Source organism: Rhinopithecus roxellana, chromosome 10 (genome assembly GCF_007565055.1).
Source record: "Rhinopithecus roxellana isolate Shanxi Qingling chromosome 10, ASM756505v1, whole genome shotgun sequence".
Classification (NCBI taxonomy): Eukaryota; Metazoa; Chordata; class Mammalia; order Primates; family Cercopithecidae; genus Rhinopithecus; species Rhinopithecus roxellana.
In genome coordinates this window covers 82,638,626-82,659,462 of record NC_044558.1, presented here as the reverse complement: position 1 = coordinate 82,659,462, position 20,837 = coordinate 82,638,626, and the positions used below count along the sequence as shown (strand labels likewise).

The 20,837-nt window shown below is 49.8% G+C and overlaps 1 protein-coding gene across 1 annotated transcript in view; it reads right to left on the bottom strand.

Annotated features, from left to right (window-relative positions):
* Positions 1-10,229: 10,229 nt before the first annotated feature.
* Positions 10,230-20,837, bottom strand: part of ABCB9 (ATP binding cassette subfamily B member 9) — a 45,412-nt gene continuing 34,804 nt past the window's right edge. The window contains exons 12-14 of the mRNA XM_010368373.2: positions 18,907-19,066; positions 15,241-15,377; positions 10,230-11,411 (exon numbers count right to left, since the gene is read on the bottom strand). Of these exons, the coding sequence (XP_010366675.1) occupies positions 11,151-11,411; positions 15,241-15,377; positions 18,907-19,066 (558 nt within the window). The 3' untranslated portion in view covers positions 10,230-11,150. The remainder of the gene's footprint in view (positions 11,412-15,240; positions 15,378-18,906; positions 19,067-20,837) is intronic.

The following is a 20,837-nucleotide window of genomic DNA, read 5'->3' as shown; positions in this document are numbered from 1 at the left end:
TCTCAGCTCACTGCAGCCTCTGCCTCCCAGGTTCAAGTGATTCTCCTGCCTCAGCCTCCACACCCAGCTGATTTCTGTATTTTTAGTAGAGACAAGTTTTCACCATGTTGGCCAGGCTGGTCTCAAATTCCTGATCTCAAGTGATCTGCCTGCCTCGGCCTCCCAAAGTGCTGGGATTACAGGTGTGAGCCACCACGCCCGGCCAACTCACCTGTTTAAATGGTCAACCTCCTCCTCTCTGAGGAAAGAATAAAAACCAGGAAAGGGAAACCACTGGTGATGTTTCTTTCTCAGTCCTTTCCTGTTAGTGACTCAGCACAGGTATCACCTTTACTACCCCCAGCTCCCGAGGTGCAACAGGCAGCCCTTACTGACAACTGCAAAAGGAAAAAAAAAAAAAAAAAAAAAGGCAACGGTGGAAAATGATTGGGGTGGAGATTAGATAAGCATATAAACCTGCTTATCTAGTCTAGGGAAAAGGTTAGGGGCTCCGGTCAGAGTTCAGGCTGCCTGTGTTCAGTTTCCAGTGCTGTGCCACTTCATTTTTGCAGGTTACTTAACCTCATTTTTCTTTCTTGAAAAAAAAAACGGGCCGGGCGTGGTGGCTCAAGCCTGTAATCCCAGCACTTTGGGAGGCCGAGGCGGGCGGATCACAAGGTCAGGAGATCGAGACCATCCTAGCTAACACGGTGAAACCCCGTCTCTACTAAAAAATACAAAAAAAAAAAAAAAAAACTAGCCGGGCGAGGTGGTGGGCGCCTGTAGTCCCAGCTACTCAGGAGGCTGAGGCAGGAGAATGGCGTGAACCCGGGAGGCAGAGCTTGCAGTGAGCTGAGATCTGGCCAGTGCACTCCAGCTTGGGTGACAGAGCGAGACTCCGTCTCAAAAAAAAAAAAAAGAAAAAAAAGAAAAAAAAACGGCATTAACCATAGTAGCTGCTTCACAGATGTGTTGTGAGGATTAAAGGTGTTAAAGTCACATAAAGTGGGCCAGGCACAGTGGCTCACGCTTGTAATCCCAGTCCTTTGGGAGGCCAAGCTGGGAGGATCACTTGAGGTCAGGAGTTTGAGACCAGCCTGGGTGACATGGTGAAACCCTGTTTCTACAAAAAATACAAAAAAAAAAAAAAAAAAAAAAAAGAAAATTAGCCAGGCGTGATGGCACATGCCTGTAATCCCAGCTACTTGGGGGGGTGAGGTGGGAAGCTCACTGGAATGTGGGAGGCAGATGTTGCAGTGAGGCAACATCGTACCACTGCACTCCAGCCTGGGCAACAGAGTGAGACCTCTGTCTTCAAAAGACAAAAAAAAAATCACATAAAGTGCATAGACTCATGTTTGCTGCACTGAAAATGTTTTATACCTGAATAGTTATCATCGTCACCATCATCATCAATCCATCTCGGTTCTGATATCTGCAGGCTGGTCGTTCAGATCAAAGGAGATAATAAATACGCTAGCTAAACGTCAAAGGAAACATTGGGAGTCTACTTAATGCCTCTGGATCATGCAATTTAAAATGGTTGGTTGGGCGTGAGGGGGCACATCTGTAATCCCAGCACTTTGGGAGGCTGAAGCAGAAGGATCGCTTGAAACTAGGAGTGTAAGACCAGACTGGGCAACATAACGACAACCCTGTCTCTACAGAAAATCTAAAAATTAGCCAGGCATGGTGGCACAGGCCTGTGGTCCCACCTATTTAGGAGCCTGAGGCAGGAGGATCACTTGAGGCCAGAAGTTCAAGGCTGAAGTGAACTATGATGGCACTGCTGCACTCCAGGCTGGGCAACAGAGCAAGACCCTGTCTCTGAAAAATAACAATAATAAATAAATGCAATGGTTAATGTTATGTTATGTGTACTTTACCACAATTTAAAAAGCAAATATTGGCTGGGGACAGTGGCCCACGCCTGTAAACTTTGGGAGAGCAAGACAGGTGGATTACCTGAGGTCAGGAGTTTGCGACCAGCCTGGCCAACATGATGAAACCTCATCTCTATTAAAAATGCCAAAGTCGGGCTGGGCGCGGTGGCTCAAGCCTGTAATACCAGCACTTTGGGAGGCCGAGACGGGCGGATCACGAGGAGATCGAGACCATCCTGGCTAATACGGTGAAACCCCGTCTCTACTAAAAAATACAAAAAACTAGCCGGGTGAGGTGGCGGGCGCCTGTAGTCCCAGCTACTCGGGAGGCTGAGGCGGGAGAATGGCGTGAACCCGGGAGGCGGAGCTTGCAGTGAGCTGAGATGCGGCCACTGCACTCCAGCCTGCGCGACAGAGCAAGACTCCGTCTCAAAAAAAAAAAAAAAAAAAAAATGCCAAAGTCAGCTGGGTGTGGTGGCACGTGCCTGCAATCCCAGCTACTTGGGAGGCTGAGGCAGGAGAATCGCTTGAACGTGGGAGGCGGGGTTTGCAGTGAGCCGAGATTGCGCCCCAGCACTCTACCCTGGGAGACAGAGTGAGACTCCGTCTCAAAACAAAACAAAAAGCAAACGTTAAAGAATTAACCTCCTTCTGACCTCCGTCTGCCATAACAAAAAATGAAAAAAATTTCCATATTATTATGTGAAATAGCAGCTCCTTACCTGGAGCCAGAAATAAATGGTCAGCAGCAAAGGCTGTGTCCAGAGTTTCTTCTCTGTGGAACTGTCTAGAATGCCAGGCCCCTGTTTCAGGCTGGGCTCAGGGAATAGAGGGAGCTAGGGAGGGAGGAGGTGGAGATGCCCGGCAGGCCGCTGAGGTCTGGGCCAGGTTCTCAGCCGGATGCACTGGCTTGCTGTTGGGTGGCTTAACAACTGCTATTTTCAGTCAACAGAAGTCAGAACAGCTGCTTTCCATTTCTCCCAGGAAGTCTTCCTGGGACACAGCAGCACTTATCATGCCACAGTTTGTTTAGTTTGTTTACAGTGTTCCCTCCCCAACCCCTGAAGAAAATTCTAGTATTCAGAAATGTACATAGAACAATATAACAAACACATGGTGCCCACCGCTCGGGACTAGCCATTGCTAACGGTTTCCTCTCTTTGCTTTGAGTCTTTTTTTTCTTTTTTTAGAAATATGGACTAGATGGGTGCAGCACACCAACATGGCACAAGTATACATATGTAACAAACCTGCACGTTATGCACATGTACCCTAGAACTTAAAGTATAATAATAAAAAAAAAGAAATATGGACTTTATTTATTTTTTTGAGATGGAGTCTCACTCTGTTGCCCAGGCTGGAGTGCAGTGGCACCATCTTGGCTCACTGCAATTCCACCTCCCAGGTTCAAGTGATTCTCCTGCCTCAGCCTCCCGAGTAGCTGGGACTACAGGCATGTGCCACCGTGCCCAGCTAATTTTTGTATTTTTAGTAGAGACCGGTTATGCCATGCTGGCCAAGATGGTCTCGAACTCCTGGCCTCAAGTATTCCACTCGCCTCAGCCTCCCCAAAGTGCTGGGATTACAGGTGTGAGCCACCATGCCCCGCCAAGTCTATTTTTATTCTTAAAGAAGTAAGGTATTGCATATATTCATATTTTTGTCTCCAATCCCCAAACTCCAACACGAACTGGTTGTGTAGCCTTCCAATGTATTATTATTTTATTATTTAGAGAGAAGGTCTGGCTCTATCACCCGGGCTGGAGTGCAGTGGCACAATTACGGGTTCACTGCAGCCTCGAACTCCTGGACTTAAGCAATTTTCCCACCTCAGCCTTTGGAGTAGCTGAGACTATAGGCACACGCCACCACACCTGGCTAATTTTTCTTCTTCTTCTTCTTTTTTAAGTTTTTAGTAGAGATGGGGTCTCACTATGTTGCCCAGGCTGGTCTTGAACTCCTAGACTCAAGTGATCCACCTGCCTCAGCCTCCCAAAGTACTAGGACTACAGTTGTGAGCCACAGTGCTTGGCAATTTTTTTTTTTCTTGAGACAGGGTCTCAGTCTGTGCCCAGGCTAGAGTGCAGTGGTGCAATCATGGCTCACTGCTGACTCAACTTCCCAGGCTCAAGCAATCCTCCCGCTTCAGCCTCCTGAGTAGCTGAAACTACAGGCGTGCACCACTGTGTCCTGCCTTATGCCAGTACTTCTTTTTTTTTTTTTGAGATGGAGTCTCGCTCTGTCGCCCAGGCTGGAGTGCAGTGGCGTGATCTCCGCTCACTGCAAGCTCTGCCTCCCGGGTTCACACCATTCTCCTGCCTCAGCCTCCTGAGTAGCTGGGACTACAGGCGCCCACCACCTCACCTGGCTTTTTTGTATTTTTAGTAGAGACGGGGTTTCACTGTGGTCTCGATCTCCTGACCTCATGATCCACCTGCCTCGGCCTCCCAAAGTGCTGGGATTACAGGCGTGAGCCACCGCGCCCGGCCACACCAATACTTCTTATTGGTTAATTCTTAAATTCTTAATTGTTAATCCCAGTGGAGCAATGGTCCTTAACTCAGGGCCCCCTTACAGAGGAATTGTAAAATACCACGTTTCCCACAGATTGCATACAATGCTTTATGTGTATGGGCATTTTTCTAGGGAGAGTTTCTAGAATTTTCATAAATTTCCAAAGGGATTTATGACCCCAATAGTTCTGGAACAAAACCCTGAAGAGCCAGGGTCATTGGGCTTCGCCCTCCTCTGTGCTGTTTCTGTTTTCTCAGGTGTGGCTTTTGAACCTACCGACACAGGGTGAAGTTGACACAGACCAGTCCAGTCGACAGGGGAGCCGCAGCAGACAGCAGGGGGCACGGGGAAGGGGCTCTGCCCCGCAAGCTTCTTCGTGCACATCTTCATCCTGAAGTCATCACCAGGGTCCCTGTGGGCTCCTAGACCCCAAGGCACCTCGGGGACCTCTCATGGCTCAGCAGCTGCTTCCGCCATTGACTTGGGCTGCTGTCTTCCTGGGATCGGGGTTGTCTTTAGCCCTGGCAAGTTGGAAACTGAAATACACTCTCCAGACAAAGGCAACAGCAGTGAGTGTGGGCACCTGGGTTCCAGCCTCAGCCATTCTGCTGAATATATTTATAACCCCGCAGTCATTTCTTTTCTCTGGGCCTCAGTTTCCCTGTCTGTTAACTGAGGTGATTGGACTGTGTTCATTGTTTTCACACTATGTTATGGTGTGTCCAAGAGTTCAGTCATCTCTTTCTTTTTCAAGTTTTGTAGAGACAGAGTCATGCTCTGTTGCCCAGGCTGGAGTGCGGTGGCACAATCATAGCTCACGGCAGCCTCAAACTCGTGGACTCAAGCGATCCTCCCACTTAAGCCTCCTGAGTAGCTGGAATTACAGGCATGGGCCTCTAGGCTCAGCTCAAACATTTCTTTTTTTTTGTTTTGTTTTTTTGAGATGGAGTCTCGCTCTGTCGCCCAGGCTGGAGTGCAGTGGCCAGATCTCAGCTCACTGCAAGCTCCGCCTCCCGGGTTTACGCCATTCTCCTGCCTCAGCCTCCCGAGTAGCTGGGACTACAGGCGCCCGCCACCTCGCCCGGCTAGTGTTTTGTATTTTTTAGTAGAGACGGGGTTTCACTGGGTTAGCCAGGATGGTCTCGATCTCCTGACCTCCTGATCCACCCATCTCAGCCTCCCAAAGTGCTGGGATTACAAGCTTGAGCCACCGTGCCTGGCCAGCTCAAACATTTCTTTAATGGCTGTTTACTGAGTACATACTATGTGTCAGCCACTGTTCTAGGCACTGGGGAATACAGCAGTGACCATGACAAAATCTAATGTGGGAAAGAAACAATGACAGAGTAAACTAAGTTCGGGCACCAGGACTAAGCCAGTCCTGGAGCGCCGTGCTCCTCTTTATTCTCTCTCATCCCTGCTTGTTTCCTCATCTGTCTCTCTGGCCAACTGTGCTGTCCCCAAAGCCCTTGACTGCAATGACTTTCTCCTGTTTTACCTAGCACACTGTGTGGGACAGAAGGAGGACAGTGACATTTGCTAAATTAATTGTAACAGAAAAAAGTCAGTTTTAAAAGTCATAACTCGGGGCCGGGCGCGGTGGCTCAAGCCTGTAATCCCAGCACTTTGGGAGGCCGAGACGGGCGGATCACGAGGTCAGGAGATCGAGACCATCCTGGCTAATACGGTGAAACCCTGTCTCTACTTAAAAATACAAAAAACTAGCCGGGCGACAAGGCGGGCGCCTGTAGTCCCAGCTACTCGGGAGGCTGAGGCAGGAGAATGGCATAAACCCGGGAGGCGGAGCTTGCAGTGAGCTGAGATCCGGCCACTGCACTCCAGCCTGGGTGGCAGAGCAAGACTCCGTCTCAAAAAAAAAAAAAAAAAAAAAAAAAAAAAAAAAAAAAAAAAAAAAAGTCATAACTCTCCACACCCACCAGGATGGTGACAATTTTATATTGTTTGTTTTTGAAACAGGGTCTCACTCTGTCACCCAGGCTGCAGTGCAGTGGCATGATATCAGCTCACCACAACCTCCACCTCCCGGGTTCCAGCAATCCTCCCACTCAGCCTCATTAACAGCTGAGACCACAGGTGTGTGCCACCATGCCCGGCTAGTTTTTGAATTTTTTAGTAGAGATGAGGCTTCACCACGTTGCCCAGGCTGGTCTTGAACTCCTGGGCTCAAGCAATCTGCCTGCCTCAGCCTCCCAAAGTGCGAGCCACCATTCCCAGCCCTGGATGGTGATAATTAAAAACAAAATCAAAACCAGAAAATAACAAGTGTTGGTGAGGACGTGGGGGAAATTGCAACCCTTGTGGATTGTTGGTGGGAATGCAAAATGGTGCAGCTGCTGTGGAAGACAGTCTGGCAGTTCCTCAAAACGTTGAGCGTAGAGTTCTCATGGGACCCAGCAATTCCACTCCCAGGCATCTGCCCAAGAGAGGCAAAAGCAAACACCCACAAAAAAACATGAATGTTGGGCCAGGTGCAGTGGCTCACACCTGTAATCCCAGCTACTCGGGAGGCTGAGGCAGGAGAATAGCGTGAACCTGGGAGGCAGAGCTTGCAATGAGCTGAGATCGCACCACTGCACTCCAGCCTGGGCGACAGAGTGAGACTCCGTCAACAACAACAAAACATGAATGTTCCCAGCAGCACTATTCACAATAGCCCAAAGGTGGAAACAGCCCAGATATCTACCAACAGATGAACGGATAAACAAAATGTGGCCTAGCCATGCAATAGGATATTATTCAGCCATAAAAAGGAATAAAGTGCTGATTCATGCCACAGCATGGTTGGACCTTGCACGCATGATGAGAGAAGCCAGACACGAAAGGCCACGTAGTATAGGGTTCCATGTACACGAAAAGGCCAGAGGGGCCAATCTGCAGAGCCAGATTTTAGATTGCTGGCGGCCAGGGGCTGTGTGGAGGAAGAATTGGGGAGTGGCTGTTAACGGGTATAGGGTTCTGTGTTAGGGTGATGAAAATGTCCTGGAACTGGATAATGATGATGGTTACACAACATCATAAATGTACTAGATGTCACTAATGATAAGTTTTATATCATCTGCATGTTGCTGCAGTAAAAACAATTTTAAAAACATTAGGCTGGGCGCAGTGGCTCACACCTAAATCTCAGCACTTTGGGAGACTGAGGCAGGTGGGTTACTTGAAGTCAGGAGTTCAAGACCAGCCTGGCCAACATGGTGAAACACTGTCTCTACTAAAAATACAAAAAAATTAGCTGGGTATGGTAGCAGGTGCCTGTAGTCCCAGCTACTCAAAAGGCTGAGGCAGGATAATTGCTTGAACCAGGGAGGCAGAGGTTGCAGTGAGCTAAGATTGTGCCACTGCACTCCAGCCTGGATGACAGAGAGAGATCCTGTCTCAAAAACAAAACAAAACAAAAAAACAAAAAAACCCACCAAAATAAAATAAACAAAATAAAACATTATTATCTCTGGCCGGGTGTGGTGGCTCACGCCTATAAGCTCAACACTTTGTGAGGCCAAGATGGGAGGATTGCTTGAGGCCAGCAGTTTGAGACCAGCCTGTTCAACAGAGCAAGGCCCTGTCTCTACAAAAAAAAAAAAAAAAAAAAAAAGAATTAGCCGGGCATGGTGATGTGCACCTGTAGCCCCAGCTACTCTGAAGGCTGAGGTGGGAGGATCACTTGAGCCCAGAAGGTTGGGGCTATAGTGAGCCGTGATAGCACCTCTGCATTCCAGTCTGGGCAACAGAGCAAGAACCTGCCTCTAAAACAAACAACACCAACAACAACACACTCCTATCTTAGATGTAATGTGGGACCCTGGAACAGAAAGAGGACATTAGTGAGAAAACTAGTGACACACAAATACAGCTTGCACTTTCACTGACAGTGACATGCTCTGTTGGTTTCCTAGTTGTGACAAATGTACCCCAGTACTGTGGGATTTTAAGACAAGAGGAAACTGTGAGGGGCAGGCCATAGGGAACTTTCTGTATTGTCTTGTGACTTTTCTGTAAATCTGTAATTATTTCAAAATTAAACTTTTTTTTTTTTTGAGACAGAATCGCTCTGTCACCCAGGATGGAGTGTAGTGATGGCGATCTCGGCTCACTGAAACCTCTGCCTCCTGGATTCAAGCAATTCTCCTGCCTCAGCCTCCCGAGTAGCTGGGACTACAGGAGTGCGCCACCACGCCTAGCTAAGTTTTGTATTTTTAGTAGAGACAGGGTTTCACCATGTTGGCCAGGCTGGTCTTGAACTCCTGACCTCATGATCCACCCACTTTGGCCTCCCAAAGTGCTGGGATTACAGGCATGAGCCACCGCACCTGGCCTAAACATTACTTTTTTAAAACTCCTATGTACCTCCTAAAAAGAAGCTAGTTCGGTCTCTGGAAGGTTCTTTTGTCTGCCTATGGCACATTTTTGGGTGTGGGTTTACAAATCAAGGTGCTGGAGCCGACTCCATAGGAGAGGGAGAAGAATTTGGAATTCTCAGCCTGAAAGTGGAGGGATGAGAAGAGACAGGCAGATGGGAGAGGAGCTTAGACTGGAACAGGGCTGGGCTCGGGCCAGCTGCTTGGGAGGGACTTTGCAGAACAGGAATATCCAACACTGACGCTGTAAACTAGAGACCCGCAGGCTGGAGAGCACCCCTACACCTGTGCTGTGTTGGTCCTTGGTTTTGTCAAAATAATTTGAGCCAATATATAAAAAACAGCTGATCTCACATGAAAATTGGAATTTCCAACTTCTCTGGAAACATCTGAAGATATGCTAAGTCTCTGAAAACTTAACCCCCTCTGCTTCCTAAAATCGAAAAGGAAGTCCTGAGGTTAACTTCAACCAAAGTTGCAAGTTCCCCTCTGTAGCAGGCTGAGTGGTGGCCCCAAAAGCTTCCCTTGTCAAACCCCTGAACCTGTAAAGTGACCATATTTGGAAAAAAGGGTCTTTGCAGATGCAATTGAGTTAAGGACCTCTAGAGGAATTAGCCCGGACTATCTAGGTGGCCTCTAAATCCAATGACAAGTGCTTTTAGAAGAGAAAAGCAAGGCTGGCCCGGCATGGTGACTCACGCCTATAATCCCAGCACTTTGGGAGGCCGAGGTGGGCAGGTCATCTGAGTTCGAGACCAGCCTGGCCAACAAAGCGAAACCCGTCTTTACTAAAAATACAAAAATGAGCCAGGTGTGGTGATGGGTGCCTGTAGTCCCAGTTACTCAGGAGGCTGAGGCAGAAGAATTACTTGAACTTGGGAGGTGGAGGTTGTAGTAAGCCAAGATTGTGCCACTGCACTCCAGCCTGGGCGACAGAGCAAGACTCTGTCTCAAAAAAAAAAGAAAAAAAATGGAAATACTACTCTACCAGTTGGCACAGAGCCCTCCTCCTGTGACCCCGGACTTCTTCACAATTCAGCAAGGAAGAATAACCACCATAGGGGTCTTCCCGTGTCCGGGCCCAAACCTCCCTGCTGATTGAGCTGTCCTGCCGGGTAATATTTCTTTGCTGCACGGATTGGGGTGGGTGTTGGGTGCCTGGACCCCGATGGAAAAGAACAGGTGGCATTTGCTGGGCCTCAGTTCAGCTGTCATGGGAAGAACAGAGGCCCCTGGGATTTCGAGGCAACGTCTCTATTCCCCTGCACAATCCTCGTGGAGACAGGCAGACAGGAATGTCTGCACCAGAGACCCTGGGATGGGAGGAGTGCAGATGGGGCTCCCAGACATAGGAGGAGGCCCTGGACCACCCAAAGTCTCTCTGCAACTCCACCAGAGAGGGCTGAGAGGAGGGCTGTGGTCTGGTAGAAAAACCTAACTGGGCAATGAGGCAGTTGGCCCAAGGAGAAGTCGGAGGTTAGGGGTAAGAGGTAGTACACTTTATTGACTGGGTTCTCCCAACATGTTGCAACCTCTGGCAAAGTCAGACCCTGGGCTTTGCCACCATCCCATCCACCAAAGAGAGAAGAGAACACATCTCATGAACATCCACATGGCCTCCAGACAGCAGAGTGCAGGGGCAGGTGTGGGGAGGGAGGCTGCCAGCCAGGGGTAGGTGGACGAGGGGCGAAAGTGCCGGGTGCCGGGCTGGGGGCACCCCTGAGGCCCCGCCAGACCTGGCCAGCCCCTCACTCCCCCAGTTGAGGTTTAGTGTGGTTCACAGTGAGACTGGCTTAGATTGGTAGCGGGCGATGGTAGGCAGATGCCCTCCACACTCCCCACCCGCCCTGGCCAGACTCACAGAGCTGGCAAGAGGGAGAGACGGAAAATCCCGTTCCCTGTGTCTCCCTCCGGGACAGGGAAGCCCCTTCTCTGGAGGGGTAAAGGGGAGAGGCCTAGTCTCTTGACATCCCCCAGGCTACTAAGTAAGGGCCATTCACTCCTGGCTCAGAAGTTTCTAGAACATCTTGGTGAATGTGCCCACCATTACTCCCAATTAGAAAAAGGTATTTGAAATTTAGGAGTTGACTGGGGTGCCTCAAACCAAGCAGTAAAAACCCTGGTAAGATCTAGGTTTAAAAAGGCAGCTCTACCTTTGCTTAGGAGGCTGGGGAGGTCTGTGAAGGTGTTGGCTCAGGGGTAGGGAGTGCCCTGGGAATGGGGCGGGGACCAGGGGCAAGATGCAGGAAGCGGTGATCCATGGGACATGGCAGGTTGCCCTCCAGTGCTGGAGGCCTGGGCTTGGCGGGCAGCTGGGGGCCACCAGGGGCCTCCATGGGTACATCTGCCAGGCAGGCACCGGGGCCTCTGCCCCACCAGGAGAAGCAGGGGCCCCCCATCAGGCCTTATGACTGCCGTTAGCTGCAGGCTCCTTGTGGCCAGCTGCGAAGTCCACGGTGGGCTGAAGCCCCAGCATCTGCCGCTGCACCAGCTTGGCATAGAGGCCACCCTGGGCCAGCAGCTGCTGGTGGGTGCCCTGCTGCACTACGCGGCCCTTGTCCAGCACCACAATGAGGTGCGCATGCTCCACAGTGCTCAGCCGGTGCGCGATGATGAGTACCGTGTGCTTCTGCAGGTTGCCGTGGATGGCCTGCTGGATCTGCGGGGACAGTGGGGACCTGGCTTGCATGGCACGGACACCCCACCCGCAACCGCGCTCCATGCCACCACCTATGGGCTGAAGCTTAACCTCTTTGAGGCTCAGTTCATAAAGGATGGCCAGCTTCCTCGGTTTTTCTTAAAGGGAGACAGCTCAGGGTCAGACACAGGGAGGCACCTGGTGAATGAGGGATCAGCCCTACCCTGGCCCTGCAGTCTTCTGGCCCCTCCCTTCCTCCGCCTTTTTTTTTTTTTTTTTTTTTTTTTTTTTGACTAAGTCTTGCTGTCACCCAGACTGGAGTGCAGTGGTACGATTTCAGCTCACTGCTACCTCTGCCTCGTGGGTTCAATTGATTCTCATGCCTCAGCCTCCCAAGTAGCTGGGGGATTACAGGTGCATGCCATCATGCCCAGCTAATTTTGTTTTGTATTTTTAGTAGAGGTGGGATTTTGCTATGTTGGCCAAGCTGGTCTCGAACTCCTGACCTCGAGTGACCAGCCTCCCTCCTTTTTCTTTTCTTTTTGAGACAGGGTCTCTCCCTGTGGCCCAGGCTGGAGTGCAATGGCGTGATCACGGCTCACTGCATCCTCAACCTCCTGGCCTCAAGGAATCCTCCTGCCCCAGCCTTCCAAGTAGCTGGAACCACAGGCATGCACCATCATGCCCAGCTAATTTTTGTATTTTTTTGTAGAGATGGGTGTCCCACTATGTCACCCAGGCTGGTCTTGAACTCCTGGCCCCAAGCCATCCTCCCGCATTGGCCTCCTAAAGTGCCAGGATTATAGGTGTGAGCCACCACACCCAGCCTCTGTTTTTTTTTTTAACCTAAAACCGCTCTAAAAAATAAAGCCACTGGAAGCAGTGGCTCACACCTTTAATCCCAGCACTTTGGGAGGCCAAGGCAGGTGGATTCCTTGAGCTCAGGAGCTTGAGACCAGCCTGGGCAACATGGTGAAACCCCATCTCTACAAAACATACAAAAATTTAGCTGTGTGTGGTGGCGTGCAGCTGTAGTCCCAGCTACTCAGGAGGCTGGGAGGTGGGAGGATCACTTGAGCCCGGGAGAACTGTGATTGTGCCACTGCATGCCAGCCTGGGTGACGGAGTGAGGCCCTGTCTCAAAACAAACAAAACCAACAACAACAAAAATAAAGCCTATTATTTTTTACAAACAATCCAAACTCTGTACTAGAGGCCGAGGAGTTTGCCTCCCTGCGACTTTGTCCTCACCCCTCTCCGTTCAATCCCCACCCACCAGCCACACTGACCTTAAGGCTTTGAACCTGCCAAGCTCATTCCCCACTCTGGGCCTGCACCTGCTGACCCTTCCTCTTGGCACGTTCCTACCTCCAGAACTCTCCACCACTGACTTCTTTTCTTTCATGTCTCAGCTCAGATGGCACCTGATGGCCTTGGTTCTAATGATGAGAACCACAGAACTCTTGGCACATGGTAACTCCATCCAAACTGCTGTGCCAAGTAACCAAACTCTAGTATGGCTTCTAGCAGCAGAAAGCCATATCCCTGGGATGACCACAGCCCCCATTCAAGTGCCTGTGTGAGAAAGCTCACCTTGGCAAGGAGAATTTGCTGTGTTTTAGTCAATACCTGCTGACTGGCCCCAACCTCTTTTTCTTGGAGTGTTTACTAAAAAGGGCTTACAACTGTGACTCCTTCCTCTGTCCCTCTGAGATGTGTATGTGATCTCCTGCATCTCAGAAGTGTCTCTCTTAAGGACCTGAAAGCCATGCCCTTGAAATGGACAGCTAGACACAGGTGGCCTCCTGGCTGTCCCCTGGGCTTGCTTTTATTTTTCCTGGGGGCCTCTGCCTGTTCCCCTCCCTACCCCCTCATTCTCCCTTTAAAATGCCTGTCACCACCAAATTGGGATGGCACACGGCTCCTTTCCCACTGTCAGGAGTCACTGCATAAAATCTGTTTCCATGACTTTTGCCGGCGCCCAGCTGTGCTCATCTTTGACAACGGTGTCCCCTCCCAGTCTCCTGGTGCCCCAACACTGTTTCATTTGCTTCGTAGCACAGGCCACGGGGTGAATGCATGCTTGTTTTCTTTTTTTTTTTGAGACGAAGTCTTGCCCTTCGCCCAGGCTGGAGTGCAGTGGTGTGATCTCGGCTCACTGCAAATTCCACCTCCTGGGTTCAAGCCATTCTCCTTCCTCAGCCTCCCAAATAGCTGGGATTACAGGTGCCCGCCACCACACCCAGCTAATTTTTGTATTTTTAGTAGAGATGGGGTTTCACCATGTTGACCAGGCTAGTCTCGAACACTTGACCTCGTGATCTGCTGGTCTCGGCCTCCCGAAGTGCTGGGATTACAGGCGTGAGCCACCGCGCCTGGCATTCCTTGTTTCTTATCTGCCTTCCCCACTGGAATGGAAACACCGTGGGGACAAGGGTCTTGGTCTAGTCAGCCCACCACGATAACCCCAGCACGGTGCCTGGTGCCTGGAAAGAGCTCAGGAACTCTCTGTGTAATAAGTGCATCAATCCGCGGATAGACTGAGGTTGCTAGCCATCTCCAAATACATGACTGGGCCCACCTGACCAGTGAGAATGAAACTCACAGGGGAAGCACTAGCTTGAGGTCACACAGTTATAAACTGCAGAACGGAGCTGCTAGTCCAGGTCTCCCCATTCTGTTTTTTGTTTTTGTTAGTTTGTTTTTTGAGATGGAGTCTTGCTCTGTTGCCAAGGCTGGGGTGCAGTGGTACAATCTCAGCTCACTGCAACCTCTGCTTCCCAGGTTCCAGCTATTCTCCTGTCTCAGCCTCCCAAGTAGCTAGGATTACAGGCACCCGCCACCACACCTGGCTGACTTTTGTATTTTTAGTAGAGATGGGGTTTCACCATGTTGTCCCGGCTGGTCTTGAACTCCTGACCTCAGGTGATCCGCCCGCCTCAGCCTCCCAAAGTGCTGGGATTATAGGTGTGAACCACTGCACCCAGGCTTTTTTTCTTTTTTTTTTTTTTTAGATGGAGTCTCACTGTGTCGCCCAGGCTAGAGTGTAGTGGCACAATCTCAGCTCACTGCAACCTCCATCTCCCGGGTTCAAGTGATTCTCCTGCCTCAGCCTCCTGAGTAGCTGGGGTTACAGGCATACACCACCATGCCCAGCTAATTTTTGTATTTTTAGTAGAGACAGGGTTTTACCATGTTGACCAGGTTGGTCTCGAACTCTGGACCTCAAGTGATCCGCCTGCCTTGGCCTCCCAAAGTGCTGGGATTACAGGCGTGAGCCACCACACCAGGCCTGTTTTGTTTGTGTTTGTTTGTTTGAGCCAGATGGAGTCTGGCTCTGTTGCCCAGGCTGCAGTGCAGTGGCACGATCTCGGCTCACTGCAACCTCCACCTTCCAGGTTCAAGCAATACTTCTGCCTCAGCCTCCCGAGTAGCTGGGATTATAGGCATGTGCTACCACGCCCAGCTAGTTTTTGTATTTCTAGAGAGACGGGGTTTCACCATGTTGGCCAGGCTGGTCTCCAACTCCTGACCTCAGGTAATCCACCTGCTTCGGCTTCCCAAAGTGCTGGGATAACAGGTGTGAGCCACTGATCACGACCCAGGTCTCCCCATTCTGATACCTTCTCTCGCCCCACACCATACAGCTCTGCCTGGAGCCTGGAGGCTGGGCCCAGAGTGGCTCCTGGTTCCCCACTCTCAACACCAGGAATTCACCAGCCCAGGAGGCTGACAGCCTGGGAGAGCTCCTGGGGCCCGTCTCTTCTCAGCACCCATCTGCTGGGTGATGGGGGCTCTGGCCGCCTGGAGCCGCTCCTGCCCCGGCATTGCCCGCCGCCCTGTGACTCACCAGATACTCGCTCTCGGCATCCAAAGCGCTGGTGGCTTCATCCAGGATGAGGACCGGGGGGTTCCGAACCAGAGCCCGGGCCATGGCCACCCGCTGCTTCTGGCCACCTGACAGCTGGGCGCCCTTCTCCCCTGTCTCTGTATGGTGGAGACACAGAGACAATTTAGCAACAGGTGAGGCCGGGCAGCCCTGGGGAAGAGTGAGGGGCCCTGCCCTGCAGCTGTGCAAAGGGCAGGCTGGAACCCACAGCTTGAAAGCTCATGAAATGATGTTCCCCTCACCCAACGCATCAGGGGCATGCAGATTAAGCCTACATGCGAATTGATACCGAGTTACCAGTTTTCACCCATTCATTTGGCAGAAACCCAAACATCTGACAGTACACAGTGTAGGTGAGGCTGCAGGGAGACAGGCCCTCACCCGTCCTCCTGGAGAAGGGGAGTTGGAGCGAATCCCATGGCTTGAAGAGCTGCAGCAATCACCCTGGGTCTATGAGTCTGTGCAGTGCAAAGGTTGTGTGTATTCACCACAGATGTGCGTGCGGCCTGTGGCCCAGCAAGCCCACCTGGACCAGTTTTCCCCATGGACCAACTTCCTCCCATGCACAACAATATAGACACAGGTCACGCATGACTCACAGCGCTGTTATTGCAAAAAATAAAACAAATAGACTCAAATGTCCATCAACAGGAAATGGAGTCAATAAATTATTATTATTTTAGAGACAGGGTCTCACTCTCTCACCCATGCTAGAGTGCAGTAGTGAATCATTGCTTACTGTAGCCTCAAACTTCTTGGTTCAAGCGATCCTCCAGCCTCAGCCTTCTGAGTAACTGAGAATACAGGTGCATGCCACCACACCTGGTTAACTTAAAATATTTTTCTATAGAGGTGGGGTCTCACTACACTGCCCAAGCTGTTCTCAAACCCCTGGCCTCAAGCGATCCTCTTGCCTTGGCCTCCAAAGTGCTGGGATTACAGGCGTGAGCCAGTGCACCTGGACATGCCACCAGCTCTTTATTATTTCATTTTGCTTTCATTGAGATGAAACTGACATAACATAAACTTAACCATTGTAAAGTGAATAATCCGGGCTGGGCGCAGTAGCTCACGCCTGTAATCCCAGCACTTTGGGAGGCCGAGGCGGGCGGATCACAAGGTCAGGAGATTGAGACCATCCCGGCTAACATGGCGAAACCCTATCTCTACTAAAAATACAAAAAATTAGCCGGGTGTGGTGGCACGTGCTTGTAATCTCAGCTACTCGGGAGGCTGAGGCAAGAGAATCACTTGAACCCAGGAGGCAGAGGTTGCCGTGAGCCAAGATCGCACTACTGCACTCCAGCCTGAGTGACAGAGCGGGACTCCATCTCAAAAAAAAAGTGGATAATCCAGTGACATTTAGTGCATTCACAATGTTGCATAACTACCACCTCTATTTAATTCCAAAACATTATTTTAAAATATTTATTATATCAATTAATTAGAACCACTTAAGTTCATATTAGGTAACTTTTTAAAAAATAGTATATTTGGTATATTTTTATTTAGAAATTATTTTAAATTGACAAGTAAAAATAGCTCATATTTAATGATGTACAATGTGATGTTCTGAAATACATATACACTGTGGAATGGCTAAACCAAGCCAGTTAGCATATGCATTGTCTCACATATTTATCACTTATTTTTAGAGGGAACACTTAAAATCTACTCTCTTAGCTATTTTCAAGTACACAGTACACTGTTATTAACTATAGCTGGCCAGGCATGTTGGCTCACACCTGAAATCCCACCACTTTGGGAGGCTGAGGCGGGCAGATCACCTGAGGTCAGGAGTTCAAGACCAGCCTGGCCAACATGGTGAAACCCCGTCTCTACTAATAATACAAAAAAAATTAGCCGGGCATGGTGGCGGGCGCTTGTAATCCCAGCTACTCGGAAGGCTGAGGCAGGAGAATTGCTTGAACCTGGGAGGCGGAGGTTGCCGTGAAGTGAGATTGCACCACTGCACTCCAGCCTGGGCGACAGAGCGAGACTCTCAGTTAAACAAACAAACAAACAAACAAAAAACTATAGTCAACAGGTCTCTTGACCTTATTCCTAAATGAAATTTTTTTTTTTTTTTTTTTTTTTTGAGACGGAGTCTCGCTCTGTCGCCCGGGCTGGAGTGCAGTGGCCGGATCTCAGCTCACTGCAAGCTCCGCCTCCCGGGTTCACGCCATTCTCCTGCCTCAGCCTCCCGAGTAGCTGGGACTACAGGCGCCCGCCACCTCACCCGGCTAGTTTTTTGTATATTTTTTAGTAGAGACGGGGTTTCACCGTGTTAGCCAGGATGGTCTCGATCTCCTGACCTCGTGATCCGCCCGTCTCGGCCTCCCAAAGTGCTGGGATTACAGGCTTGAGCCACCGCGCCCGGCCCCTAAATGAAAATTTTTATCTTTTGATCAACATCTCCCCAATCTCCCCTATACATTGTATATATTTAATTATTGAAAAGGCGCTATTCGTGTGGTTCAAAAATCTAAAAATATAGGCTGGGCACAATGGCTCATGCCTGTAATCCCAGCACTTTGGGAGGCAGGAGGATTGCATGAGCCCAGGAGTTTGAGACCAGCCTGGGAAACATACCAAGACCCCGTCTTTACAACAAAAATAAAAAATGGGGCGGGAGGACAGCTTGAGTCCAAGAGGTTGAGGGTGCAATGAGCCGTGATCACGCCACTGCACTCCCACCTGAGTGACAGAACAAGACCCTGCCTCAAAAAAAAAAAAATTCTAAAAATATATAAAACTATAAATAAGTCGGGCATGGTGGCTCACGCCTGTAATCCCAGCACTTTGGGAGACTGAGGCGGGCGGATCACGAGGTCAGGAGATGGAGACTATCCTGGCTAATATGGTAAAACCCCATCCTACTAAAAATACAAAAAAATTAGCTGGGCATGGTGGCGGGCACCTGTAGTCCCAGCTACTTGGGAGGCTGAGGCAGGAGAATGGCGTGAACCTGGGAGGCGGAGCTTGCAGTGAGCAGAGATCGCTCCACTGCACTCTAGCCTGGGTGACAGAGCAAGACTCCATCTCAAAAAAAAAAACCTATAAATAATGAAAAGTTCAAGTCCTTTCTTCAGTTCTTTCCTGCTCCCACCAAAACTTCTTTCATTAGTTGCTTACACGCCCTTATCGAGTTTCTTCATGCAAATACGAACATGTTATTTTTATCTCCCTGATCCTTTAATAGGAAAAAACAACAGCTCCTTATACTCTGCACCTGGCTCTTTTCATTTAGCATCATATCTCAGTGACCTTTCTATACTGATATATGGAGAGCTGCCTCCTCCTCTGCCTCCACCTCCTCCTCCTTCTTCTACTTCCTCTTTTTCCCAGCAGCATAATATTCCAGTGTATGGGCTTCTATAATAATTTAGTTAGTAAATACTTTGCTGAGTCAGAGCACAGTGGCTCATGCCTGTAATCCCAGCACTTTGGGGATTGCAGAAAGATTGCTTGAGCCCAGGAGGTCCAGTCTAGCCTGAGTAACATAGCGGGACCCCATCTTTACAAAAAGAGAGCAGGTAGCAGAGGGCAGTCCTTAACCCTCAAGAGAGTTATGTCCCTGAGGGTGATCCTGTGGGCCCAGGAGAGGGGCCACCCTCAGCTCCACACCTGTGCTGTAGCCGTCCTGGAGTTCCATGATGAAGCCGTGGGCGTTGGCCTTCTGTGCGGCCTCCACCACCATCTCGAAGGGCACAGTGGGCAGGCCATAGGAGATGTTGTCTGTGATGGAGCGGGCGAACAGCACGGGCTCCTGGCTTACCAGGGAGATCTGGGGAGGAGGAAGCACGGGGCATGAGAGGCTAGGAATGTGTTCATCCAGCTTTCCCCAGCAGCCTTGCTGCCTGGGGCCTGGAGACGCCAGCAGTCTCAGGCCTGAAACCTGATCAGGGCCCAGTGACTACACTGAGCTGCCTCTCTTCTTCCCCAACAGTGACTCCTGCCTGTACCCACAAGCCCTCAGCTCCCGTAAACAGCACACTGGGGCCTGCTACATTTGCTGCTCTGGGATAAGCCAAGTTCCCTGCCTCCAAGAGAAAGCTCACTGGCCATCCCTGTCCTGGAAAAAAAGAAAGAGGGATAGAGTATAGAATGTTGCTCTGAATGAGTTTGCCCATCTCAGGAAGCAGGAGGCCACAGCAGGGCTCCAGGTCATACAGACTGCCCAGGCGGTGGTCCCCTCCCCTCTAAGAGAACAATTTAAAGGAGCTATCATCTCTAGATTCCAGTTTCAGGAACCTGGGCCTGCAAAACTAATAGTATGGCCAGGCTTGGTGGCTTATGCCTGTAATCCCAGCACTTAGGGAGGCAGAGGCAGGAGAACTTCTTTAGTCTAGGGGTTCAAGACCAGCCTGGGCAACACAGCAAGACCCCATATCTACAAAAGGAAAAAAAATATAGTATGGAAGATATCATTGCAACACGGTAAGTAGCAAAAAAATAACTAGTTAATTAATTAAATTAAAATAGAAACAATCTAGGTGTCCATAAATGGGGATTGGTTAAATAGTGACAGTGCATCCTTAAAACTGAATTGCAATACATACATATACACAGCATGATTCTATTTTTGTTTAAAAAAATTATAAGCATGTGCCTTCATATACTGATGCATTTCTATAAAGATAGGAAACACGCTGAAAAGGATATTTACTAAACTGTTAACACTGGTTACCTCCATGTGTTGAAATTCAAAAGGTAAGGTGGAGGGGGACACGCATGTCTGAGTTACAAGATTCATTATAACTATGAGAATATGATTTGCTTGTAGCATTGTATTGTTTTATGTTTACAGAAATTAACATTTTTAAATTTAAAAGACAGAGGCCGGGCATGGTGGTTCACACCTGTAACCCCAGCACTTTGGGAGGCTAAGGTGCGAGGATGGCTCGAGCCCAAGAGTTTGAGATCAGCCTGGGCAACATAGTGAGACTCCGTCTCAATAATTAAAAAATTGGCCACGTGTGCACAGTGGCTCATGCCCATAATCCTAGCACTTTGGGAGGCCAAGGTGGGCAGATCACCTGAGGTCAAGAGTTCCAGACTAGCCTGACCAACATGGAGAAACCCCGTCTCTACTGAAAACACAAAATTAGCCAGGTGTGGTGGCACATGCCTGTAATCCCAGCTACTCGGGAGGATGCGGCAGGAGAATCGCTTGAACCCATGAGGCAGAGGTTGTGGTGAGTGGAGATCGTGCCATTGTACTCTGGCTTAGGCAACAAGAGCAAAACTCCATCTTGGAAAAAAAAAAAAATTGACCCAATGTGGTAGTGTGCACCTATAGTCCCTCAGGAGGCTGATGTGCTGATGTGGGAGGATTGCTGGAGCCCAGGAGGTCGTAGCTACAGTGAACCATGATCACACCACCAAATTCCAGCCTAGGTGACAGAGCGAGGTCCTATCTCAAACGAAAAGCACATAAATAGGACAGGCACCATAGCTTACTCCCAGCACTTTGGGAGGCCGAGGCATGCGTATCACTTGAGGTCAGGAGTTCGAGACCAGCCTGGCCAACATGGTAAAACCTTGTCTCTACTAAA